General features: G+C 50.2%; 1 protein-coding gene across 15 annotated transcripts in view; it reads left to right on the top strand.

Annotated features, from left to right (window-relative positions):
• The first annotated feature begins 297 nt into the window (after nucleotides 1–297).
• ttn.2 (titin, tandem duplicate 2) overlaps nucleotides 298–25,022 on the top strand; it is a 180,307-nt gene continuing 155,582 nt past the window's right edge. For 9 of the 15 annotated variants that reach the window (XM_083907390.1, XM_083907401.1, XM_083907400.1 and 6 more), the window contains exons 1-38: nucleotides 298–544; nucleotides 3,136–3,238; nucleotides 3,375–3,578; nucleotides 4,052–4,339; nucleotides 4,437–4,519; nucleotides 5,567–5,802; nucleotides 5,892–5,967; nucleotides 6,051–6,206; nucleotides 9,060–9,119; nucleotides 9,219–9,477; nucleotides 9,561–9,621; nucleotides 9,710–9,910; nucleotides 10,298–10,440; nucleotides 10,530–10,678; nucleotides 10,760–10,987; nucleotides 11,328–11,569; nucleotides 12,290–12,522; nucleotides 12,608–12,772; nucleotides 12,864–13,032; nucleotides 14,007–15,700; nucleotides 15,786–16,067; nucleotides 16,156–16,422; nucleotides 16,505–16,777; nucleotides 16,854–17,117; nucleotides 17,214–17,474; nucleotides 17,558–17,818; nucleotides 17,917–18,180; nucleotides 18,260–18,520; nucleotides 18,607–18,867; nucleotides 18,987–19,247; nucleotides 19,342–19,486; nucleotides 19,571–19,739; nucleotides 19,826–20,057; nucleotides 20,140–20,424; nucleotides 20,516–20,641; nucleotides 20,720–20,908; nucleotides 21,017–21,397; nucleotides 22,279–22,329. In XM_083907390.1, the coding sequence (XP_083763516.1) occupies nucleotides 3,148–3,238; nucleotides 3,375–3,578; nucleotides 4,052–4,339; nucleotides 4,437–4,519; nucleotides 5,567–5,802; nucleotides 5,892–5,967; nucleotides 6,051–6,206; nucleotides 9,060–9,119; nucleotides 9,219–9,477; nucleotides 9,561–9,621; nucleotides 9,710–9,910; nucleotides 10,298–10,440; nucleotides 10,530–10,678; nucleotides 10,760–10,987; nucleotides 11,328–11,569; nucleotides 12,290–12,522; nucleotides 12,608–12,772; nucleotides 12,864–13,032; nucleotides 14,007–15,700; nucleotides 15,786–16,067; nucleotides 16,156–16,422; nucleotides 16,505–16,777; nucleotides 16,854–17,117; nucleotides 17,214–17,474; nucleotides 17,558–17,818; nucleotides 17,917–18,180; nucleotides 18,260–18,520; nucleotides 18,607–18,867; nucleotides 18,987–19,247; nucleotides 19,342–19,486; nucleotides 19,571–19,739; nucleotides 19,826–20,057; nucleotides 20,140–20,424; nucleotides 20,516–20,641; nucleotides 20,720–20,908; nucleotides 21,017–21,397; nucleotides 22,279–22,329 (8,971 nt within the window). In that variant the 5' untranslated portion in view covers nucleotides 298–544; nucleotides 3,136–3,147. The remainder of the gene's footprint in view (nucleotides 545–3,135; nucleotides 3,239–3,374; nucleotides 3,579–4,051; nucleotides 4,340–4,436; nucleotides 4,520–5,566; nucleotides 5,803–5,891; nucleotides 5,968–6,050; nucleotides 6,207–9,059; nucleotides 9,120–9,218; nucleotides 9,478–9,560; nucleotides 9,622–9,709; nucleotides 9,911–10,297; nucleotides 10,441–10,529; nucleotides 10,679–10,759; nucleotides 10,988–11,327; nucleotides 11,570–12,289; nucleotides 12,523–12,607; nucleotides 12,773–12,863; nucleotides 13,033–14,006; nucleotides 15,701–15,785; nucleotides 16,068–16,155; nucleotides 16,423–16,504; nucleotides 16,778–16,853; nucleotides 17,118–17,213; nucleotides 17,475–17,557; nucleotides 17,819–17,916; nucleotides 18,181–18,259; nucleotides 18,521–18,606; nucleotides 18,868–18,986; nucleotides 19,248–19,341; nucleotides 19,487–19,570; nucleotides 19,740–19,825; nucleotides 20,058–20,139; nucleotides 20,425–20,515; nucleotides 20,642–20,719; nucleotides 20,909–21,016; nucleotides 21,398–22,278; nucleotides 22,330–25,022) is intronic. The other 6 variants (XM_083907392.1, XM_083907391.1, XM_083907393.1 and 3 more) reach the window with 4 other exon arrangements.

Below are 25,022 nucleotides of genomic sequence, written 5' to 3'. Positions count from 1 at the left end.
CAAACGTCAGTTTCCTGACGAACAAACAAACTTAAACGTCTTAAATGATGTGTCTCTCGTTGACAGGGTGGTGTGGGGGGGGGGGGGGGGGGACCGGGGGACGTAAAATGGCTGCCCTCCTCTCCCATGGTGCCCTGCTGGCCCCTCCTCCCACACAGGAGCGACCCCCCCCCCCCCCCCCCCCCCCGGGCCAATGGCGCGGCCCGTGGCCCCGTGACATCACAGCGCGGTATAAAGCCCCCCTGCGAGCAGCTGCCGTCTCTGAGCAGAGTCAGCGTTCCCGGGCCTGGACGCCTCGGCTGGTGGAACTGCTGCTGTCTGTCAGGTGGAGCAACTACTGCAACAAAACCACGGCTGGTAGTTTTGTTTTTCCCCTGCTGCTGCTGCTGCGCGTCAGTTCCCCCCCCCCCCCCCCGGGGCTCGGCTCTTTCTCCTCTTTGGATTTTGTCAAAAAACTTTTTTTTTTCCGGGTGGACTCGGAGGCGAGGTGTGTCAGCTGACGCCCGCCCTCGCCGGGGCAGCACGGGCATCACTGCTCTGACAAGTGAGTGAGCGTCTCCTCATTTAAAGGTTATTTTTTAGCGCTCGGGTGATTGACAGCTGCAGCTGATGCTGCTTTATGTCTGTATCCTCACTCTGTGGAAGTGTTGGTTAGATGTTGGTTAGGTTTTGGTTAGATTTTGGTTGTGTTGTGTGGAGCTGAAGGTTAGCGGCGGCGGCGGCGTCCCAGAATAGCCCGTGATAGCATCAGAGCGGCCGATGGCTTTTTAAGGGAATCGGCAGCACTGATATCAGTTGCTCCTCCAGTTATGTGACACATGGTGGCTGTCAATCAAACTGAGGTGTGTGTGTGTGTGTGTGTGTGTGTTATTTTTAGGTGTCAGATAAGCCCCTCCCCCCTCCCCTCCCCTGAGGAAGTGTCTCACAGGAGAGACTTTTATTTTACAGCTGTTGCTTTACTTTGAAGGCGTGACCTCATCGTTCATCCATGTTTGTTTGACTTCTTATATCTAATATATATATATTATATATTAGATATAAGATTCTGTTCAAAAGTTATTTTTATTTACATTTTAAAGTGATTTAAATCCATTTGTTTGAATTATTTCAGTATTGAAGTCACTTTTAAACTAAACTCTGAAACTGTTTTAAAATTTTAAAATCTATTGACTTGATTTAAACATCGTTTCACAGGGTTTTGTGTTAAATTGTGTGTTTTTTTGTGTGTTATTTTTTACTTAAAGTACTTCACCCTTTAAACGTGACGCTGAGTCAGCACTTTTAATTTAACACAGCAACAAAACATGCCTTAAATAACAGACAAAAGGCCTTAATTATGAATAAATATACCTTAAATTGCAAAAGTATTTCAATGTTAACAAAGTTAAAAAAAAACACCCTTAAATGACAAAAGGCCTTTAAATACTAATACCTTAAATTAAAGTAATGAAAATGTAAAACTCCTTAAATCAAAAATACCTTAAATTATGAAAGCAGTTATATGTAAAATGTGATTTAATGACAAATAATTCCTTAAATTAAGTCCTTTAATGATAAAATAAAAAAATAAAAAAACACCTTAAAAAAGACATTCAGTGTCCTGAGAAGTCCTTAAATAAAAAAAGGTCCTTAAATAAAAAAGTCCTTAAATTAAAAAAGTCCTTAAACAAAAAAAAGGTCCTTAAATTTAAAAACTCTTTAAATAAAAAAGTCCTTAAATTAAAAGTCATTAAATTAAAAAAGTCCTTAAAAAAAGTAATACAATTAAAAAAGTCCTTAAATAAAAAAGTCCTTAAATAAAAAAAGTCCTTAAATAAAAAAAAATCCTTAAACAAAAAAGTCCTTAAATAAAAAAGTCCTTAAATAAAAAAGTCCTTAAACATAGTCAGAGTCTGAACCAGGACTGGAGACAAATTGAGACACTTGAGGACAAAAAACCCTTCACTTCACTCCAGTGTAACGAGGTCAAAGGTCAAACCATAAAATCAGCTCATTACTGTCTCCTAGTGGACAAAGTGAAAACTGGTCTCTGATCAGCTGTTGATCAACTTTCTACTTCATTAAAGGAAACTGAAGCTGGTTCTGGATCAGGTTCTGGTTCAGTGTTTGATCTGAAGATGAAACTGTTTGTTTTTGTGATTATTTATGTCATCTGTGTTTGTTTGTTGTTGTTTTTAAACTGATACAGTTTATCATCTGACACTGATACTACAATAAATAAACCATATTTCATATTTTCTGTGCAAACTAAATAATTATAATTAATAATAAACGTTTAAATCATTGTCATTTATTAGAATCTTATTATACAATATATAAATAAACAAATAAAAACTAAATTAAAAAAAGTTATCAGTTACTGGATCAGCCTAAAAATAGACCCCGCCCCTTTTAGTCACATGTGACGTCAGACAGGAAGTAAAACTGTTTATTCTGTCGTTTAAATAAATGATTTGTCAAAAAATGATGATATAAATATATGATAAATATGAAAATAAGAAAATATAATATATGACATTTGAACATTTACTTGTTTTTGTGATTCTTGAAAAACATTTAAATATTTGAACTAAATTTAAAATATTCATGAATGCATTTAAAAAAAAATTATATTTGTTATATGAAATATTTCAAACGTCTAGAAATTATTCAAATAATGTATCTTCGTAGTCTAATAAATATGTATTTTAACATTTTAAAATATATTTCTTTAATTTTCTTTCTTTCTTTCTTTCTTTCTTCATAAATCACATGACAAACCTCTCAACATCTGAGCTACTGCTACTGCTAGCATGCTAATGGCTGTCGCTAATAAACGGAAACGACGGCACGTTAGCGTTTGCTTCCAGTTTCTACCGAACAAAAGTCGCGTAATGTCGGTTAATGTGAGCGTAAGCGAGGTTTTGCTAACTAGCATGCTAATTTCAGGCAGATTTCACTGCATTGTTGATGTTGGTGGCAGCCATTTTGAAGTGTGAACTCTGGGCAGGAGGAGTTTGAAAGGGTTGATGAGCTTGGATCACAGCTAGCAAATTAGCACCAGAACAACTAGCTAACTATGTTTCGTGTCGACGTGTTATTTACGTGATTTGTTTTTTGTTTTTTTGACCGAGTTTCTTGTCTCCGCCCCCACAGGGTGCCGACACCATGTCAACACAAGCGCCCACATTCACACAGCCGCTGCAGAGCGTCGTGGCACTTGAGGGTAGTGCCGCGACGTTCCAGGCTCAAGTTAGTGGTAAGAGAACCTCGACGTTTCCTCTCAAATTTTTCTGACAAAGCTACGCTAGCTCTTGCTAAGCTAGGCTACGTCCTAGTCCTGGATTTAATCACCGACGTTGCACGTTGACCGTCTCCTCTGGTTCCTCCCGCAGGTTCTCCAGCTCCTGAGGTGAGCTGGTTCCGTGATGGTCAGGTTCTCTCCGCCGCCGCTTTGCCCGGCGCTCAGATCTCGTTCAGCGATGGCCGCGCTGTTCTGAAGATCGCCGCCGCGAGCGCCGCGCACAGCGGGAGGTTTTCCATCAGAGCCACCAACGGTGCCGGACAAGCCACGAGCACCGCTGAGCTCCTCGTTACAGGTGAGACTCAGGTGGACCTGGACCTGGTCCTGGACCTGGACCTGGTCCTGGTGTTGTGTCGCAGTTTAATATCAATGCTAACTTCCGGTCAGATGAAGTCCTGACCGGTGTTTGGCCGCAGTCAGGTTATATTTATCTCCGTCAGCTGTTACTTCACAGATTAAACTCTTATAGAAGCAGCTGCTGCGGCATAACTTCCCTAAATAGGACCTCAGGATTATCAGAACCTGGTCCAGGGAGGATCTGGTGTCAGAGTCCGCGGTTACCAACATTCACAAGGGACCAGAATGTGTGTGTGTGTGTTGTGGTAGAAATGGTGGACTTTACACAAACGTCTCACGTTCACCTTTAATGTTCGTCTGTTTGCTGACGACATGATTCCCTCAGATTTTAACTCTCTTTAAACTTGACAGAGCATTAGCATTAGCATGCTACACAGTGACAACGAGCTTCGTTTTCTCTTCTGTCCACAGTGGAGACAGCGCCCCCTAACTTCGTACAGAGACTACAGAGTTCCACGGTGAGACAGGGCAGCCAGGTGAGGCTGGACGTGCGCGTCGCAGGAATCCCGACACCCGTGGTCAAGTTCTACAGAGAAGGAGCTGAGATCCAGAGCTCGGCCGACTTCAGGATCCTGCAGGAGGGCGACCTCTACAGTCTGCTGATCGCCGAGGCCTTCCCAGAGGATTCTGGGACATATTCTGTGACCGCCACCAACAGCAGCGGACGGGCCACGTCCACCGCCGAGCTGCTGGTCCAGGGTGAGGACGTAGGACTCGCGACGGGGTTCTGTTTTAAGGTCGCGCGTCGATCTTGGTTTGGTATCTAAACTAAATCACGTGGTGTGTTTGTGCTCAGGTGAAGAAGCTGTTCCTGCTAAGAAGACCAAGACCATCGTGTCCACGTCACAGATCACGTCTTCTCAGGCTAAAGTGCAGAGGGTGAGACAGACCATAATATAGATGAATGAGTTTAGTTTAGTCCACATGAGTTCTGGATCTGGGAACCTGAGCTTCTCTTGGAGAACCAGTCCAGCTACACTCTTAGAAGTAAGGGTTCCAAAAGTGTTCTTCTACAAGGGCTGAGGAAGAAAGACCCGAAGAAAGGGTTTTTCAAGGGTTCTTGGTGGAACCCTCCAAAAGGGTTCTAAGTAGAACCTTTTTTATAAAGGTTCCACCTGGAACAAAAAGGGTTCTCCTATGAGGACAAGCAGAAGAACCTTATATGGTTAGGGTTAGGAAAGACAATCTCCAGAAGATTCCAGCTCCACCCATCCACTGTACACTCTTAGAAATAAGGGTTCCAAAAGGGTTCTTCTACAAGGGCTGAGGTTCTACCTGGAACCATTTGCTTCTGAAAAACCCTTTCCCGAAGAAAGGGTTCTTGGTAACACTAATGGTTCCAGTAAGAACCATTTTGATCCAAAGAACCCTTTCCTGAATAAAGGGTTTTAAAAGGGTTCTTGGTGGAACCTTTATAAAAAGCTTCTACCTGGAGCCAAAAAGGGTTCTCCTATGAGGACAAGCCGAAGAACCTTATATGGTTCTACCTAGCACTTTTATTTCTAAGAGTGTATTTAGTCATACACTCTTAGAAATAAGGGTTCCAAAAGGGTTCTTCAAAAGGGCTGAGGCTCTACCTGGAACCTTTTGCTTCTGAAAAACCCTTTCCCAAAGATTCCACCAAAGGTTCTTGGTGGAACCCTCCAAAAGGAGGTTCTACTTTCTAAGAGTGTATCGGTGGTAACAAGGTTATGGATCACATGGTCTTTCAAGATAACTCACCTTGGAACCCGACACCAATGATTCAATCCGAAATAAAACGAGGGTCCACAGTGGTTTGTGTACCTGATCCTGCATTCCATTAAACTCCATACCAGTAGGGGGCAGTGGTGGCACAATATCAGGTTGTTCCCAATGTGGGAAGCATTTACCAGCTTTTAGATTCTCTTAAAACCTAACGATGAAGTTCTGATGTTTCCTGGTCAGAGGGTGGAGTCGGGCTTCCAGGCCACCACCATGATGGAGATGCACATGGAGGGCGGAGTGATGACTCAGCACGGCGTGATGACTCAGCACGCCGTGGCTCACAAGACTCCGCCCCGGATTCCCCCGAAGCCGGCGTCCAAGTCCCCGCCCTCCTTTGTGTCCAAAGTGGCGGGCGGACGCCAACAGTCGCCTTCGCCCGTCAGACACGTCAAAGGGCCGACGCCCGCAGCCGTCAGGTACGAACGCCGCCGCCGAGTCGGCGAGTCGCTAGCGGTCAAAGCTAGCGATTAGCGAGTTGATCGGCGTTTTTTTTAAATGTCCGCAGATCGGTGTCTCCGTCCACCAGACTGTCCGTGTCGCCCATCAGACCCGTCAAGTCGCCCATCATGAGCCGCAAACAGGTGAGGACTCGACAATAATGTGAACACAAATCGAGCGCAGCTCCACCTGGTGGTCGTCGCTAACCCCTCGCGTGGTCTCGCAGTTGTCCGGCGGCGCTGAAGTCCTTCCGCCCTGGAAACAGGGCGACTACGTGGCCGAGGCCGGTTACACCACCATGACGACCATGACCAGAGTCAGCGGCGCCACACAGATGCACGTGGAGAAGCACTGGGAGCAGCAGGTGACCGCCACCAGAGAGGTGAGGGGGCGGAGCCAAAGTGACCACTTATATCACCTGTGTGTGTGTGTGTGTGAATGGATGAATATATTGATTTACATGTTTGTTTATGTTTGAGTTCTGCTCCTCAGAGGATGAACCTCCTGCACTCACCTCCACATTTCTTCTTCTTCTTCTTCTTTCCCACGGTCCTTGAACGGATCACGTGTGATGTCACTTCCTCCGCGATTAGCGTCTCATTCAAGAGTTACAATGTGTGAAAATATGTGAAGCACCGCGGCTAAACTAGCAACAAGTTGATAAACAAAGAAAAAATGTTTGTAAGATGCGGCTATGCTAGCTGACGTTATGCTAATGCGTTAGCATAAAAGTTAGCAGACTTTGTCGCAAACATTCATAAGTATTGCTACTTAGCATGCTAACACTAATTACTGTGGTATTTTCTGCATAAATTATATGCTAAAGATAGCATTTCTGCTAAAGTCGGGAGTGGAAATGACTTTGGAAGCTATTAGTCCCATTGGTCACTGGTTAGTCAATGGTTGACTTTAGCATTAGAGCTACGTTTGCTACTTAGCATGCTAACACATTACTGTGGTATTTTCTGCATAAAAGTGTCGTGGCAAAAATGTACAGCTTTCACTCTGTTGATGTCCGGAGCGCCTGCCATCTTGAATTGTCTTCCTGGCGCCTTGTCAGTTCTTCAGAGTGATGCTAATAGCGCCATATGTTTGCAGCCACACATTTAGCCGCAACGACTGCTAACCTGTAGTCACCAAGGACGCTACATGTTACGTTAGCAGCAGAAGCTAACGAACGTTTCAAGACTTTTCTATTCACTTCACTTCTATCTACAGTTTTACACTTTCTTCAATCTTTCCCACCTTTGACGTCTGGAGAGTGAACACCGCATCGCTAAGTCAAGTTAGCCGCGCTAACTGCATACGTTGCATACGTCCACCATCGATATATTTTGCTGCTTGTGTTTCCAGGAGGAGGGAGGTAAAAGAGCAGGGGCGGTGGCCACGGTGGTGGCCGCTGTCGACCTCGCTCGCGTCCGTCAGCCGGTGCATGCGGACGGTGGGCGGGCTGAAGAGGAGGAGCCTGTAGAGGTGGAGGAGGAGCCTGTAGAGGTGGAGGTGAAGCAGCAGCAGGTGGTGGTGGTTTCTGCTGCTGCTGAAGCCGAAGCTGAAACTGAAACTGAAACTGAAGCTGCTGCGTCTGCGTCTGCGACGTCAGAGCAGCACAGAGTCCAGGTGTCCCGGGTGTCCCAGGTGTCCCGGGTGTCCCAGGTGTCCCAGGTGTCCCAGGTGTCCCAGGTGTCCCAGGTGTGAGGCGTTCGCTGACACTTTGACCTCTGATAACTGTTAGCGCAGTAATAACACGATCACTGTTGGTTGCTCCAGATTCAGAGAACGACAGAAATCTCCGCCCTCGTGGACGCCGGCGTCTCCTCGTCCACAGTTCCACATTTCACTGTTTCTAAAGTTTCTGTCCCCAAACATGAACCTAGTCACGAGGTAAGGACAGCGGCCGAAAACCCCCCCCACCCACCCCGAAAACCTCCATCACCATCTTTAACTCACACACATGTTAACACACACTTTGTGTTGTGGTGTGATTCACCATTTTCACCCGATTTAACGTCAAATCTGAGAAAATAAAGAAGCGTGGTTGTAATAACCTCACCGTGACCTCACCGTGACCTCTAACTCATCGTGAATTCCCACCTCTAACACCATGACGCCCGTGGAGGAGGGGGGCGGAGCTTTGTTTGCCGCCCGTCCAGCTAACGCTAATGCTCTCATTGGCTCGGTCAGGTGTCCATCGCCGGCTCGGCCATCGCGACTCTGCAGAAAGAGTTGCGCTCGCCCGTCGCCCCCCGACACGTCGTCATCAAGCCCGTCAAGTCGCCCAGCCCGGCTCGCAGGGCGGTGGCGCTGTCGACGCCGGAGCCCCTCCCACCGCCGTTCAAAGACGCCAGATATCAGAGTCGCGTTGACTTTAAGGCGGGCGGGGCTTACGCGGCCAGTGAGGAGGAGTTTGAGGACTGGGAGCCTCAGGTTGGTCCGACGCCCCCCGTCATTGCCGTCATCCTCACTTACCCCCCCCCCCCCCTCCCAAGTAAATGTAAACTTAACAAAGGTAGAGGCGGCTATGCTAGCGGACGTTATGCTAAGGTGTTTTGCCGTGGCTAGCCACATATTAAAACATGAAAATATGAAAAGATGACTCACAAAGATGTTACATCGTCATGTTGGTTGACTTTAGCATTAGAGCTAAGTTTGCTACTTAGCATGCTAACACATTACTGTGGTATTTTCTGCATAAAGCTGTCGTAGCAAAAACTACAGCTTTCCCTCTGTTGATGTCCGGAGCGGCTGCCATCTTGAATTGTTTTCCTGACGCTTTGGGATCCCTGAAGGGGGCGCTACAATTGAAATTGCGACAGTAACACACTGTCAGAAGTTCTTCAGAATGATGCTAACTGTGTCATGCGTTTGTAGCCACACATTTAGCCATAACGAGTGCTAACCTGTAGTCACCAAGGACGCTACATGTTACGTTAGCAGCAGAAGCTAACAAACTTCTACAGCTTTACACTTACAAAGTAAGCCCAATCGTTCCCACCTTGATGTCTGGAGAGTGAACAATGCAGTGCTAAGTCAAGTTAGCAGCGCTAAGTCAAGTTTTAACCCCGCCTCCTTACTGCAGCCAATCACACGCTGACCTCCTGAAGAACCTTCTTCTTCTTCCTGTCTTCACCTTGTGACCCTTCCATCTTCTCTGCAGGGTTTTAACTCCTCCCCCCCCTCCATTATCGCAGATCGCCTCAGCTGTGTTTGACTTGTTGTGTTGTTGTCTGTCCACCAGGAGGCGGCAGCAGTGGCCACAGTTGCCCGCGAACCTGTCGTTCCTCCCGCTCTCGTCGCCGTAAGTTCTTCTTCATTCTCGTTGGTTCTCGTTGTTCTTCGGTAAAACGCCGCGCTGGTGTCTGAAGGTCGTTGTTGTTGTTGTTGTTGTGTCGAGCAGGGCCTGAAGAACGTGACGGTGACGGAGGGCGAGTCGGTGACCCTGGAGTGTCAGATCGGCGGTCAGCCCGCCCCCACCGTCATGTGGTTCAGAGAGGACTACAGGATCGAGAGCTCCATCGACTTCCAGCTCGGCTACGAGGGCGGGTTCGCCCGCATGGTGATCCGCGAGGCGTTCGCCGAAGACAGCGGCCGCTTCACGTGCACCGCCACCAACGAGGCGGGGACCGTTAGCACGTCGTGCTACCTGCTCGTCAAAGGTAACGGCCCGAGTCCGCAGGTAAACGTTGTTGAGAGATGTTTCTCCAGAGAACAATCCTGTTGATTCCCTTGTGTGTTGCAGTGTCCGAGGAGATCGAGAGCAGAGAGGAAATCACCGAAGTCGGTGTCGCGCAAGAGACAACGTAAGTGAAAAGTTGAAACGTGAACTATATTGATAAGTCGCGCGGCGAAGTCCACGCGTGAGTTTGATCGAATTCCTCGCTTCTTCAGCGTCTCCGTGGAGATGAAGGGTCAGGTGGTGACGACGGAGGTGACCACGGGAGAGGCCGTCGCTCCCTTCTTCGTCAAGAAACCCAGCGTCCAGAAGCTGGTGGAGGGAGGCAGCGTGGTCTTCGAATGTCAGGTCGGAGGAAACCCCAAACCCCACGTGGTCTGGAAGAAGAGCGGCGTGCCGCTAATGACTGGATACAGGTACGTTAGCATTAGCATGTACAGTACACCTGTGGGGGGGTCGTACCTATGTTCCCCGGGTCCTATGTTCCCCCGTTTTTACCAAAAAAGGTCCTATGTTCCCCACTTTGTGGAAGCCTGGGTGTGGAGCTCCAGGGTAAAGGGTTGGGGTTGAGGTTGGGGTTGGGGTTGGGGTTAGGGTTGGGGTTGGGGTTGGGTTTGGGTTTGGGGTTAGGGTTTGGGTTGGGGTTTGGATTGGGGTTGGGGTAGGGTCCTATGTTCCCCGGGTTCTTTTGGGTGAAAGCGGGGACATAGGACCTGGGGAACATAGATACGTTCCCCTCCTGTGACTCTGTAAGGTTAAAAATCACAACTATAATAAGTATCGTGTGTTTTCCCCCCCGTCAGATACAAAGTCTCCTACAAGAAGGAGACCGGAGAATGCAGGCTGGAGATCTCCATGACCTTCGCCGACGACGCCGGAGAATACGCCGTCTTTGTGAAGAATTCTCACGGTGAAGCCTCGGCCTCGGCCGGTCTGCTGGAGGAAGGTAAGTCGACGCTTCCTTTGGTACGTTCCTCAGAGGACGCGTGAGCAGAAGAAGAAGTTCACCGTGTTCCCGTGTGTCCGTGTTCACAGAGGCTTACGACGCTTACATGAAGCAGTTTGACGTGACGTATAAAACCGAAGTGACCACGAAGGTGATTCAGGAGCCGTCGGTGGTCGTGACTCAGTACGAGCTGGAGCACAGGAGGGTGACCACGCCCATGAGCTACGTCTCAGAAACCGTACGTTTCCTCCCTAAAGATCTGAGCGAACGTGACAAACAGTCAAAGTGATTCCATGTTGATGTTTGCGTTTTCTTTCAGGAATTCTTCATTTCAGCTTTTGAAGAGCGAATCATACACGAGATCGAAATCCGCATCATGAGAATCACGTACAGCGAGCTGGTGATGCAGGACGCAGAGACGATGGTGACTGTGGCCGAGGATGAGGCCGTGCAGCCGGCCTTCGACACGCCGGTCAAAAACTACAGGATCGTGGACGGAATGGGAGTCACCTTCCACTGCAAGATGTCCGGACACCCACTACCAAAGGTACAGAGCTGGAAAATGGGATTTTTCCAGGTTTGTTTATTATAGATTTGGGAACAAATGGGATTTTTCATCCTTAAAGATCACATAGAGTGGTCACATATATGTTAGTTATGGAGGTCTACTTACATATATTAACTTGTTTTTATGGTCAAAAACCTACTAGAGATACACACTAGAAAACAGCCTTAATTGGAACTTCCGTTCTAGGTCCGCTTTAAATTTATCAACCGCCCCCATCTGCCCTCAGTTTTGGGGTCTTGAACCTTAAAGAAATCCCTCTGGTTCCTCTAAGTTATTCTCAGATGCCGCTAAACCAAAGGATCTTCTGTCTGATTGTCAGATTGCTTGGTACAAAGACGGCCAGCGCATCAGACCCGGCGGCCGTTACCACATGGAGATTCTCCAGGACGGACGAGCCACCCTGCGCCTGGCCGTGGTCCAGCCGGAGGACGAGGGCGTGTACACCGCCTTCGCCAGCAACATGAAAGGAAACTGCGTCAGCTCCGGGAAACTCTACATCGAGCCGTCCGGAGTCGTGACGCCGCAGAGACACACACCGCAGCCGTCACCGCAGAGGTTCAGGTGAGACTTTGCGTCCTCGTATTTCATGTTAACCTCTTCTTCGCGGTTGCCCCCCGGGGACCGGTGGGCAGCGTTGGGAACAAATCCCGGTCTGATTGATCTAATGAAGTGATTCTCACGCATTTGGAGACCGGGGTCAGATTCTACCGGTTTAGAGTTTTAAAACGAGGTGTCAATCACCCTAATTGTCCAACGTAAGCCAGAGCTATGGCGCTGCGTGACTGAAGACGTTGCAGAGTCACAGAGTTGTTATTACGCACCGCACAGGGAGCATCCCTTTACAGCCAGTTATCATACTTTCTTTCTTTTTAGATCTGTAGTGACATGTAAATAAAATTAAATGGGTTTTTAATAATTTGGTACCTAAGAAATCTCAAATGGCACAGATGGTGCCAAGCTGTGCCAAACTGTGCCAAACGTGAGAACGCCTAGCCATCTCTTTACTAAAACCTCTGTAATTTCACTCTGCTTCACTTCAGCAGCATCAGACTTTGCACAGCTCATGTCCACATGTTGTTACATGACCTCCATGTGTTTTTAAGCTCCTACTGCATATTTTAAAGGTGACATTTGCTTTAAAATGCACTTTTTTTAGGCGAGAGAAAAAAAAATCCTTCAGTTATGTTGTGTTCCATGCAAAAAGAGGGTCAGGGAAGAAGTGGTTAATACACAACCACGACCATATCTCCTTGACACTAATAACCAAACTCCTCGTTTCAGATCCACCTCTCCTCGCTCCGTGAGCCGCTCGCCCGCTCGCTCACCCAGTCGCTCTCCCGGACGTTCGCCCGCCCGCCGCCTCGAAGAGACCGACGAGGCTCAGCTGGAAAGACTCTACAAACCCGTGTTTGTCCTGAAACCCTCGTCCATCAAATGCTCTGAGGGCCAAACGGCCCGGTTCGACCTGAAGGTCGTGGGGAGACCCATGCCGGACACTTACTGGTTCCACAACGGTGAGTGTTTCAGCGTCTTCCACGGATGTAAATCTCACCCGTCGATCGTCCACCTTTTGATAAACACGTTCGTCCTTTTCTTCAGAACGGCAAGTCGTCAACGACTACACCCACAAGATCGTGATTAAAGAGGACGGAGTTCAGTCCCTGATCATCGTCCCAGCTTTGCCACAGGACTCTGGAGAGTGGACGGTGATCGCTCAGAACAGAGCCGGACGCACTTCTGTTTCTGTAACTCTCACCGTGGAAGGTAAGAGTTCACCGGACACCAGAGACGAGACGACGTTCGTTCACTTTGCAGCTGTTTTTAAACCCTTTACTGTCTTTTTTGTCACCTGCAGCTCGGGAAAGCGTCGCGAGGCCTCAGTTTGTGGAGAAGCTGAGGAACCTGACTGTGAAGCAGGGCACTCTGGTTGAACTGGCCGTCAGAGCCATTGGAAATCCTCTGCCTGACATTGTGTGGCTGAGAAACAGCGACATCATCACGCCACAAAAACACCCACAGATCAAGTAAGTCGACGATTCTCTCAAGTAAAACCTTAAAATCTTAACCCTCAATCTTAACTGGTCCTCAAAACCAAGTGTTGAGGGTTATTTTGTCCCTTAGAAATGGGACACCCCTTAAATGCAGATACGTCTTCAGACTGTAGGGGGCAGAATAACGTGAAAGCTGCGTCCAGTCTGTCAACTCCAAAAAAGAAGAAGAAGAAGAACACATTTACGTTTGTCAGTCGAGTTATTAGGTTGATAATACGATGGTTTTCATCATTTTTATATCTCTGTTACCAAAGAAAATACTACAATGCATTCTGGGTAGCCCTTGCTCCCAAGGGTGGTCTCGGAAAATCTCAATATTGAGGGCGATACAGCCCTTAAACTTGGGACAGCACTTGCACTAGAGCATTGGTTCTCAAAGTGCGGCCCGGGGGCCAATGGCGGCCCGCAGAAACATTTCTGGCGGCCCCGAAGTGAATTACAGTTGATAGTTTTAATCCAGGAGCGACTAAGCTTGTTAAATGTTTATTGGACATTACTGGATACAGACCAATATGTGTAAACAAAAATACTGGGTATTTACCTGTGTAATATTGGGTTATAAGCTGGTAATAAGCAGGTAGCTACAGCCCCCAATTAGCTATTTACCCAGTAAATATATGGTAACAGAAATGTGCTACTTGGTATTAACCTGTAATTAGAAGGTAAGAACAATGGCCAAAATATATTATATGTTATATTACTTAACGCTAAACTGTAGAACTGCAATCTAGTCATTAAAATTATTACAAATGGGATTTCTTTGTGGGTTTTTTTTAATTTTTTTCCTTTGGCGGCCCTCAGTCCAATGTTGGGTTCCTAAATTGGCCCTCAGGTATCAAAACTTTGAGAACCCCTGCACTAGAGGGAGCGCACATTTTTGAGATTGAGGGTTAAGCAAGGAATTGAAATTCACCCTTAACGTCCTTTCAATGCCGACTTGTTTTCAGGATCGAAGGCACAAAAGGAGAGGCCAAATTCCACATCCCGTCTGCTTCAGGCTCAGACAGCGCCTGGTACACCGCGACAGCCATCAACAAGGCCGGTAGAGACACCACCCGCTGCAGGGTCAACGTCGAGGTGGACTTCATGGCCCCTCAGGCCGAGAGGAAGCTCATCATTCCCAAAGGAACCTACAAGGCCAAAGAGATCGCTGCTCCAGAGCTGGAGCCGCTTCACATGCGCTACGGTCAGGAGCAGTGGGAGGAGGGCGACCTTTACGACAAGGAGAAGCAGCAGAAACCGCTGTTCAAGAAGAAGCTGACGTCCATCAGAATGAAGCGCTTCGGTCCGGCTCACTTTGAGTGCCGACTGACTCCCATCGGCGACCCCACCATGGCGGTGGAGTGGCTGCACGACGGCAAACCGCTAGCAGCCGCTAACAGGCTGCGCATGGTCCACGAGTTTGGCTACTGCAGCCTTGACTATGAAGTGGCCTACGCCAGAGACAGCGGCGTCATCACCTGCAGAGCCGCCAACAAGTTCGGAGTTGACCAGACCTCGGCCACCCTGATCGTCAAGGATGAGAAAGGCCTTGTGGAGGAATCGCAGCTTCCTGAAGGCAGGAAGGGGATTCACAGAATGGAGGAGATTGAGCGCATGGCTCACGAAGGTCCTACAGGAGTCACTGTTGACGACGAAATCGAAAAGTCCAAACCTGAAATCGTCCTCGTTCCCGAACCGGCCAGAGCGCTGGAGGGCGACATTGCCCGATTCCGCTGCAGAGTCACCGGTTACCCAGCACCGAAGGTTAACTGGTACCTCAATGGACAACTTATCCGCAAGAGCAAGAGATACAGACTGAGATACGATGGTATTTACTACTTGGAAATCGTAGACGTCAAGTCGTACGACTCGGGAGAGGTGAGGCTGGTTGCGGACAATCCTCTGGGCACGACGGAGCACACGGTGAAGCTGGAGATCCAACAGAGAGAGGACTTCAGATCGGTCCTGCGCCGCGCTCCAGATTCAAAGGCCGCAGAGGCCGCACACGAAACCGGCAGAATCGGATTCGACGTCGTGAAAGTCGACCGACCCAGCGACGCCGCACAGGACAGAGAAGTTGTCAGACTTCGCAAGGCCCCGAGAATCGTCCACGAGAAAACGTCCGAGGAGTCGGACGAGCTGAAGAGCAAGTTCAAGCGTAGGACGGAGGAAGGATTCTACGAGTCCATCTCCGCCGTGGAGTTCAAGTCTCGCAGGAGGGACGAGTCTTACGAGGATCTTCTGAAGAAGACCAAGGAGGACCTGCTTCATCACCTGAAGGAGAAAGAGGAGGCCGAGCGGCGGAGGCTGGAGGAACAGGGTCAGGTCACCATCCCCACATTCAAACCAGACAGGATCCAGCTGTCCCCCAGCATGGAAGCACCCAAGGTCCTGGAACGCATCACCAGCCAGACCGTCGTGCCGATGGACGAGGTCCGCTTCAGGATCAGAGTCGTGGGCAGACCTGAGCCAGAGTGCCAGTGGTTCAAGAACGGGGTTCTGCTGGAGAAGTCCGACCGTATCTACTGGTTCTGGCCCGAGGACAACGTGTGCGAGCTGGTGATCAGAGACGTCATGGTAGAGGATTCCGCTAGCATCATGGTGAAAGCCATGAACGTCGCCGGGGAAGCTTCGAGCCACGCCTTCCTGCTCGTGCAAGGTATCAGCGCTTTCACGTCCTTTAACGTCATTGTGTTGTCTTTGTCTGAGTTTAAAGTCTCACCTCGTATTTTTTGTCGTTGCAGCCAAGGTGGCGATTAACTTCACCCAGAACCTGGAGGACGCCACGGCCAACGAGAAGGACACCATGGTGACCTTTGAGTGCGAGACCAACGAGCCTTTCGTCAAAGTCAAGTGGCTGAAGAACAACATGGAGATCTTCTCCGGAGACAAATACAGAATGCACTCGGACAGAAAGGTCCACTTCCTGTCCGTGCTGGTGATCGAGATGTCCGACGACGCCGAGTACACGTGCGCGCTCATAGACGACGAGAACATCAGGACGACCTCGAGGCTCCACGTGGAAGGTAATCCTGGTCGACTCCAATAATCCCATATAATCTGAGTTGCGTAGGTTGGTTTATAACGCGGTTCATGACGTTGTTCTTTATCCAGGTGCTCCTCTGGAGATCATCACGCACATGGAGAACATCGAGGTGCCAGAGTCCTACTCCGGAGAGTTCGAGGTGGAGCTGTCTCGCGAGGACGCTGAAGGCAGCTGGTTCTTTGGAGGCAAGGAGCTCTCGCCCGGCAGCAAATACCTCATGGGTTCCCGCCGCGGGAGGCACACCCTGTCCGTGAAGGACGTCCGTAAAGAAGACATGGGCAAATACACGTTTGTGTGCGGAGATCTGAAGAGCAGCGCCTCGCTGAAGATGAAACGTAAGCATCTGTAACTCGCAGAGCAACTGCATCGTCGTACGAATCTTCTCGTTTGTAATCACGAGCTTTCTCTTGTCTCCAGTGAGGCCCGTGACTCTGATGCAGCCTCTGGCCGATCTCACCGTCTGCGAGGGCGACATCGCTCAGCTCGAGGTCAAGTTCTCCCAGGAGAACGTCGAGGGAACCTGGATGAAGAACGGCCAGGCCGTCTCCGCCTCGGACCGCGTCCACATCGTCATCGACAAAGTGGTCCACAAACTGCTGGTGGAGAACGTCAGCAGAGAAGATGCTGCTTCCTACTCTTTCGTGGTTCCTGCCCAGGAGATCTCCACGTCGTGCAAACTCAGCGTACAAAGTAAGGTCTTGAATTAAAGAGTAATAAACCACGTCGCGTTAGAACGTCTCTGATCGTGTGATGTTTTTCCTCACAGCTATTGACATCACGGTGCCTCTGAAGGACGTGTCCTCGGTTGAGGGCACCAAAGCCGTTCTCGAGGCCAAGATCTCGGCTCAAGACGTCAGTTCGGTCAAATGGTACCAAAACGACAAACTGGTGACGCCCAGTGACCGAATCCAGATGGTGGCTAAGGGAACCAAGCAGCGTTTGGTCTTCACCAGGACCTACGCTTCTGACGAAGGACGCTACAAACTGGTGGTCGGCAAGGTCGACACCAGCTGCAACCTGACTGTGGAGCGTAAGACTGAGTTCATTCTCCCGCGATCCTGGTTTTAGTTTCCACGCGTTTCATTGTTCTAACACCAGACTGTTGTTGTTGTTGTTGTTGTTACAGAGGTCCACATCGTGAAGCACATGCAGGACAAGGTGTGCTCCGAGTCCCAGAACGTCACCTTCAACGTTGAGGTTTCTCACTCTGGCATCGACCCGGTCTGGATGTTCCGGAACCAGCAGCTGAAACCTGGACCCAAATACAAGTTGGAGACTAAGGACAAGGCTCACTCTCTGACGGTCCTGGACACTATGAAGGACGAGGAGGGCCAGTACGCGTTCCACGCCGGCGAGAAGACATCCAGCGCCACGCTCTCCGTCTCCGGTATGTCTTTGTCCCCTTTGTCTTGGATGACCAGCGTCCTCCATGGTGCAAAAACTCAATAAATTCCTTCGTTTCACCACCAGGCGGCGCCATCACACGCCCGCTGCACGACGTGACCGTGGCGGAGTCTCAGACGGCCGAGCTGGAGTGTGAAGTGGCCAACGCCGAGGCCGAGGGGAGGTGGCTGAAGGACGGCCAACACGTGGACTTCAGCGAGAACGTGGTGAGCGAGGTGAACGGAGCCGTCCGGCGCCTCGTCATCGCCATCACCAGACCACAAGACATCGGAGAGTACACCTACCAGGTGGCCAACTCCAAGACCTCCGCTAACCTCCGAGTGGAAGGTAAACACGGACTCCGCGCCGTACGTACTCTGTGACCCTGTGGTGTTGGGTCCAAACAGCCGCGTTGACCGTTGTGTTTGCTTTGTTTTTGTTCGCAGCGGTGAAGATCAAGAAGACTCTCAGAAACCAGACGGTGACGGAAACCCAGGAGGCGGTGTTCTCGCTGGAGCTCACCCACCCCGACGTGAAGGGGTCCCAGTGGATCAAGAACGGCGTGGAGCTGGAGAGCAGCGACAAGTACGAGATCACCCGAGAGGGAACGGTCCAGACGCTGAAGGTCAAAGACTGCAACACGCAGGACGAGTGCGTTTACTCCTTCAAACTGGGGAAGCTGTCGGCCAACGCCAGACTCAACGTGGAGAGTGAGTCCTTCAAACTGTGCATTTAATCTTTTCAAACGTAGCTTTTATTAACTTTTACTCGTCCGTTTGTTTTCCGCAGCGATCAAGATCGTGAAGAAGATGAAGGACGTGACATCGCTGGTGGAGAGCACCGCCTCCTTCGAGATGAGCCTGTCGCACGACAACATCCCCGTCAGGTGGATGTTCAAAGGGGCGGAGCTGAAGCCCAGCGACAAGTGCAAGATTCTGGCGGAGAGGAAAGCTCACAAGCTGATCCTGCAGAACATCGAGAGCGGCGACGCCGGCGAGTACACGGCCGTGGTCGGACACCTGCAGTGCAGCGGCGTCCTCACCGTGGAGGGTACGTGGATTGAAACTAGAACTAGATTTATGGTTTTTGCACATGTTTGATAATTCCCTAACTCTTCTAATGTTCGTGCACTCCAGCTCTGAAAGTCACCAAACCCATGAAGAACGTGACGGTGCCCGAGACTCAGGCGGCCTCGTTCGAGTGCGAAGTCTCTCACTTCAACGTCCCGGCCACGTGGCTCAAGGACGGCGTGGAGATCGAGATGAGCGAGAAGTTCCGCATCGTGGTCCAGGGGAAACTGCACCAGCTGAAGATCATGAACACGAGCAGGAGCGACTCGGCGGAGTACACCTTCATCTGCGGCAACGACCGCGTCTCTGCCACGCTCACCGTCAGCCGTAAGATCGCCGCTCGTTTCGTGAATATTGATCCCCAGACTTCCTGTTTGGTCAGAGTTGCAGGCTAAATAGTGGACACAGGAAGTGTTTGACGTGGCGTGTGTGTTCTTCCTCCACAGCCGTCCTGATCACGTCCATGCTGAAGGACCTGAACGCTCAGGAGCGAGACACCATCACCTTCGAGGTCACCGTCAACCACGAGGGCATCACGTACAAGTGGCTGAAGAACGGCGTGGAGATCAAGTCGTCGGAAAGGTGTCAGGTTCGCAGCCGGCAGCTCACGCACTCGCTCACCATACGAAACGTTCACTTCGGCGACGGAGGAGAATACCAGTTTGTGGCCGGGTCGGCCGCCTCCGCCGCTAACCTGTTTGTGGAAGGTAAACGCGCGAGTTTAATGTAATTAAAGAAGTAAAAAAAAAACAGCAAAAAAGAGGCGGAGAAAACTTGATTGTTTTTTTTGTCGTTTTTCAGCTCGCGTGGTCGAGTTCACAAAGAAAATCAAGGACATAAAGATCACAGAGAAGAAGAAGGCCATTTTCGAGTGCGAGGTTTCTGAGCCGAACATCCAGGTGATGTGGATGAAGGACGGACAGGAGTTGGACATGTCTGAGGAACGGTACGCCAGGCTCCGCCTCCAACTGTAACATGTGACCTTGTCGCTCTTTCCGATGCTAAACGCTAATTTCTTCTTTCTCCTCAGGTACACGGTGACGGCTGAGAAGTACGTTCACCGCCTGATGATCCAGACCGTACGCATGTCCGACGCTGGCGAGTACTCGGTGGTGGCCGGATCCAGCGTCTCCAAGGCCCAGCTGACGGTGGAGGGTCGCGACATCCGCATCTCGGAACCCGCCGAGAGGACAATTGTGGTAAGTTTAGCTCCGAAGAAAATGTATGAACTCGTGAGAAAACAAAACATTGGATTTGAGATTCACGCCGGAATCCGATCGCAAAGGTTCTGGAGAAACACCGAGCGACCTTCGAGTTCGAGGTGAACGAGGACGACGTGGAGGGCCGCTGGCTGAGGAACGGGGTGGAGATCCAGTTCTCGGTGGAGGAGCGATTCAACTACGTGGCCATCAGGAAGATTCACCGTCTCACCATCTCGGAGACGTACAGGAGCGACGCCGGCGAGTACACCTTCATCGCCGGGAAGAACCGGAGCACCATGCACCTGCGGGTCAACAGTAAGTCCAGCTGCCGTGAGACGTTTGTGTGGCGCAGATTTTACCATGTCCCACACATTACAACCATGTGTTTTCCCTTCAGTCCCAGAACCTCCTCAGATCCTCCGCCACATGGAGCCTCAGTCGGTGGAGTCCGGTAAACCGGCCCGCTTCTCGGTGCAGGTGAGCGGCGTCCCGCAGCCTCAGGTCTTCTGGTACAAGAACTCCCAGGCTCTGTCTCCGGGATTCAAGTGCAAGTTCCTGCACGACGCCCACGAACACACACTGCTGCTGATCGAAGTCTTCCCCGAGGACGCCGCCGTCTACAACTGCGAGGCCAAGAACGACTACGGCACCGCCACGAGCACCGCGTCGCTCAACGTTGAAGGTACGTCGGCGAACGACCGCCGCTCGACAATCACGAGCAGGGGGAAAAAGGAGCAGAGTCTTGATGGGTGGGTTTTGTTTTTGTGTCGTAGTCTCAGAGGTGGTTTCTCCAGAATCTGCTGCTGCCGTTGCTCCTCCTGTCGTCATCTCACCCATCGCCAGCATCACCGTCCGCGAGGGAGAACCTGCTCGCTTCTTGGGCAGAGTCCGCGGAGACGGTAAGAAAATCTTGAGAAGCCCTCGTTAATGTTAATGTTTTCTCCTCCGCCGCTAACGCTCCTCTGTCCTCCGTCCAGACGTGACCATCAGCTGGTTCCACAAGGACAAGGAGATCAAGCAGTCGGACTTCTTCAGGATGTCTCAGTTTGACGACAGCTGTCAGCTGGAGATCTCCAGGGTTTACTCGGAGGACCAGGGCGAGTACTCGTGCGTGGCCACCAACAGCGCCGGCACCGCGTCCTGCTCTGCAACGCTATCACTGGACGGTAAGTTGGTGTCCTCTTTGTGTGCTTCAACTCTCTCCCAGGAGAACCAGGTGGTTCCACTCTGTCCAAACACGAGACAAATGTGTCAACACGGACGCTTCGTTTCAGGTCAAAAGCAAACCCCGGATCGTCCTGCCGAGACACGCGTCTCCACCAGCATCACCGCTCTTAAGAAGCCGTCCCTCGGCCGAAAGCCGGTTTTCGTCCGGCCGATCGCGAGCTGCGCGGTGTCTCACGGCGAGGTGGCTCGCTTCCACGCCTACGTGTCCGGCACGCCCAGACCGGAGATCAGCTGGCTGCACAACCGTCAGCCGGTCCGACCCACCAAGAACCTGGTGTTCCACTTTGACGAGGCGACCAACGTGGCCACGCTCATCATCGTCGACGCCTTCGCCGAGCACGCCGGGCAGTACACCTGCAGGGCGGCGAATAGCGCCGGAGAGGCCACGTGCACAGCCACCCTGACCATCAACACAGTAGAAGAAGAAGGTAACGTCCGGGTCCGTCGACCGTCATCTCCTGAGATTCACTCCCTCCTCCTCACAACGTCTTTATTCACCTAATACGAAAATGAGTAGAAACAAGAAAACATCCCTCAGCCTCACCTCCAGACCTGACTAACTCCACCTCTCCAAGAGATGAACCACCTCATTCCTTCCTTCTTTCATTCATTCATTCATTCATTCATGAATGGCTCTTCACTCATCACTCTTCACTCTTCACAGGAACAAACTCCTCACCCTCTTATCACCTTCCTTCCTTCCTCTTTGTCGTAGCTCCTCCCTCCTGGAAACCTAAACCCTCTGATTTGTCGTTTCTGTAACCTCAAAAACGAATGATTTAAAGTTAAATGAACTTGTGTTGTTGGATCTGATCCGTGTGTTGACCTTGTGTTGACTATGCATTGACCTTGTGTTGACTGTGCGTCGAACGTGCGTTGACCGTGCGTTGACCTTGTGTTGTCTATGCATTGACCTTGTGTTGACTGTGCGTCGAACGTGCGTTGACCTTGTGTTGACCGTGTGTTGACTATGCATTGACCTTGTGTTGACCGTGTGTTGACCTTGTGTTGACTATGCATTGACCTTGTGTTGACCTTGCGTTGTTCTTGTGTTGACTGTGTGTTGACCTTGTGTTGACCTTGTGCTGACCGTGTGTTGACCTTGTGTTGACTATGCATTGACCTTGTGTTGACTGTGCGTTGACCTTGTGTTGACTGTGTGTTGACCTTGTGTTGACTGTGCGTTGACTGTGTGTTGATCTTGCGTTTATTGTGCGTTGACTGTGTTGACCTTGCGTTGATCATGCGTTGATCATGCGTTGATCATGTGTTGACCTTGCGTTGACCGTGTGTTCTCTCTCGTTCACAGTGACTCACGTGACGGAGCAGATCGAGACCAAGGTGGAGGAAGAAGTCAAAGGTAAGGTCACCTGACCCCTCCTGACCTCTCACGTATCAGCAGGTTTCTCGTGGTCATGTGATGGCGTTAAAGGGACAGTTTGACCGGCGTCTTTTTGTCCTGTGTCCACGGCCCGACTTTGATCCCTGCTGTGACTCGGGGAACAAACAGAGTGGTGTTTGAGTGCATGTGTTGTGGATTATTTGGATCACAGTTGGCTCGCGCACACTTTAAACTACAATGTCATGATGTTGAACTGTCCCTTTCTAAGTTGGTCCTTGATGTTCCACAGTTGCATGTTATCCAGACAGACAAAGTTCTTCTTCTCCACTGTGGTCCTCTTCTGGTCCTCTGGGTTTTTTTGACACTAGCGGTTTGCATCCGAGCGTTCGTTTCTCTTTGGCATGACGGTTCCTCTGATCGGTTGCAGGATGTGTATCTTTTAAAGCTCCCAATGGACTTGAACTGCCCTTTAAAAGATATGGAGCTTTCACTGCATCTGGAACTGATTCTTTTCCTCCTGCCAAACATTTCTTAGCCTGGCTTGCAGATAGTGGGATGTGATTCCTGTGGCTTGCGTTCCAAATAACAAACTATATTAGTTCGAATAAACGCCTTCTCACCCAATTTTACAGCTTCATTTGGTTAAGTTTTGGATTAGAAATTTGCTTCTCATTTGTACTTGAGCATCATTTATTTCCTCTTAAGCTTAAGGATTAGAAAGGGCGTTTATTCTCCTGTCTGCAAGTCAGGTAAGGAATGTTCTAGTCTGAAGCCAAAGCAATTATCAATAAAATAATCCAGCGAATGTAAAGCAGCACATCTTGGAAATATGCATTCTCTTTAATATTGATAAAATAATTTATGTTTTGAAGAAATTTCCACAGACGAAGGATCAAAACTTCCTGCAGGTTTCTAATAAACAGAATCAAGTCTTGCGTTTATTCGAACAAATATGGTGAGTGAAACTATTTCTTATGGCATTGTGACTCCCAGCATGCATTTAATATTTCCATTAATGATTCATTCATATTTTTCTCCCTCTTTACCACTGGGGGCAGATGAGTTCTGACAGGTTTCTCTCTTCTTGCAGAGACCTTTCGTGACGTCGGCGGCGTCCGACAGCTCAGAGGAGCCTTCTCCGACACCGAGGACTTCCTGGATCACGGCCTGGTGTCGGCCAATCGCTGCTCCAGCAGAACCTCGTCCATCAGCTCGTGGACCGACAACATTAAACCTTCTTTCACTAAGAAACTCAAGTTCCAGTCGGTCGTGGAGGGCGAGCCGGTCGAGTTAAAGTGTAAACTAGTTGCTCACCCTCCACCAAACATCCTGTGGTTTCACAACAACAGATCTATCCCCAAAGAGCGTAGACGTAAGATCCGCACTGACGGTAAAACGCACGTGCACACCAGCAGCCTCACTATCGACTGCATCAAAGACAGAGACTCGGGCAGCTACAAGGTCATGGCGATAAACTCGGAGGGTTCCGCCGAATCCACGGCGTCACTTTTGGTGTCGCTGAGGGAAGAGCAGTCCGCGAATTACCTGGGCTTCGTTCGCCGCTCGGCCAAAGCCCACGAGAGCGTAGACAGGATGGCAGAGCAGCGTAAAGAGAAGAAGATCAGGGTGGAGCTCAGGTGCGTCGGCTCTCCGTTTGACAAGATGTCCAAAGTCCATCAGGGACGGTCGCGATCTAAGAGCTCGCTGGTGCGTACCGTTTATTTCCGCTCCGGTTCTCATTCGAAAGAAAAAGAGCCGGAGAAAGAGTCTAAGCGTCTGGAAACGGCCTCCGAGCGCGCCCCGTCACCTCCCCCCATGTTCGACAGGTCTGAGCGTTTCAACGACAGATACAGCGACATCTACTGCGACCGGCGCACGGGCGCCAGGTTCAGCGACAAGTTCAGCGACCGCTGCAGCGACCGGTACAGCGAGAGGTTCAGCGACACCGAGAGCCTTCACAGCGAGGTAAGAACCAAACTGGCCACGCTCCAGAAAGCCGTCAAGCAGAAGAAGAGACTCTCCATCTCCACCATGTCGTCCTCCGAGTTCGAGTTAGAATCCGTCACCAGCGAGCCGAGCTACGCCGATTACGTCGAGAGGCTGCGGGTGAAGCCGGCCTCGCTGCCCGACGTCCAGAACTTTAACCGACCCTTCGATCAGGGCGAGAGTCAAGGTAAGATCTCAGGCGGCGACTCGTCTCACCGTCGCGCGAGGCATTTGTTTGAGCCTCAGTCCAGAACCAGAGCGATTCAGATCATGAGAGGTGAGCTGGTCGATACGCTGGTGTCTCACGCTGAAGGGAAATCGGACGAAATGTATTCGCAGACTCTGGAGGATACAAATATTTATGGTTTTGCTGATTCTCAGGCAGATGTCGGCATGGAGATGATGGTCAGTGATGCAAAGATAGAGCGTACTGAAAACAGAGAGTCTGCTGAGGAGCAGATGTTCCTCACAGAGTCCAGCAGACCGAAGCTCTTCACATCGACCAGGGAGAGAGTCCTTGGGATGTCTGAAAACATAGCAGCAACTGGAAAAGGTGAAGCACATGAAGAGGATGAGGCTCTGAGGGCTCTGGAGTCTGAACAGATGCAGCGTGAGGAGAATCTCCAGGATCTGCAGATCAGGAAGTGGGCGCGAGATGGTAGCACGTCAGAGATGGAGATCTTTCATCCTGAAACCGATCTGCCCATGACGGCACAGACTCACTA

Source organism: Microchirus variegatus (assembly GCF_963457635.1).
Source record: "Microchirus variegatus genome assembly, chromosome: 20".
Lineage (NCBI taxonomy): Eukaryota > Metazoa > Chordata > Actinopteri > Pleuronectiformes > Soleidae > Microchirus > Microchirus variegatus.
Note: the sequence above shows the minus strand (reverse complement) of the source record. Positions and strands in the feature narration are given on the sequence as shown.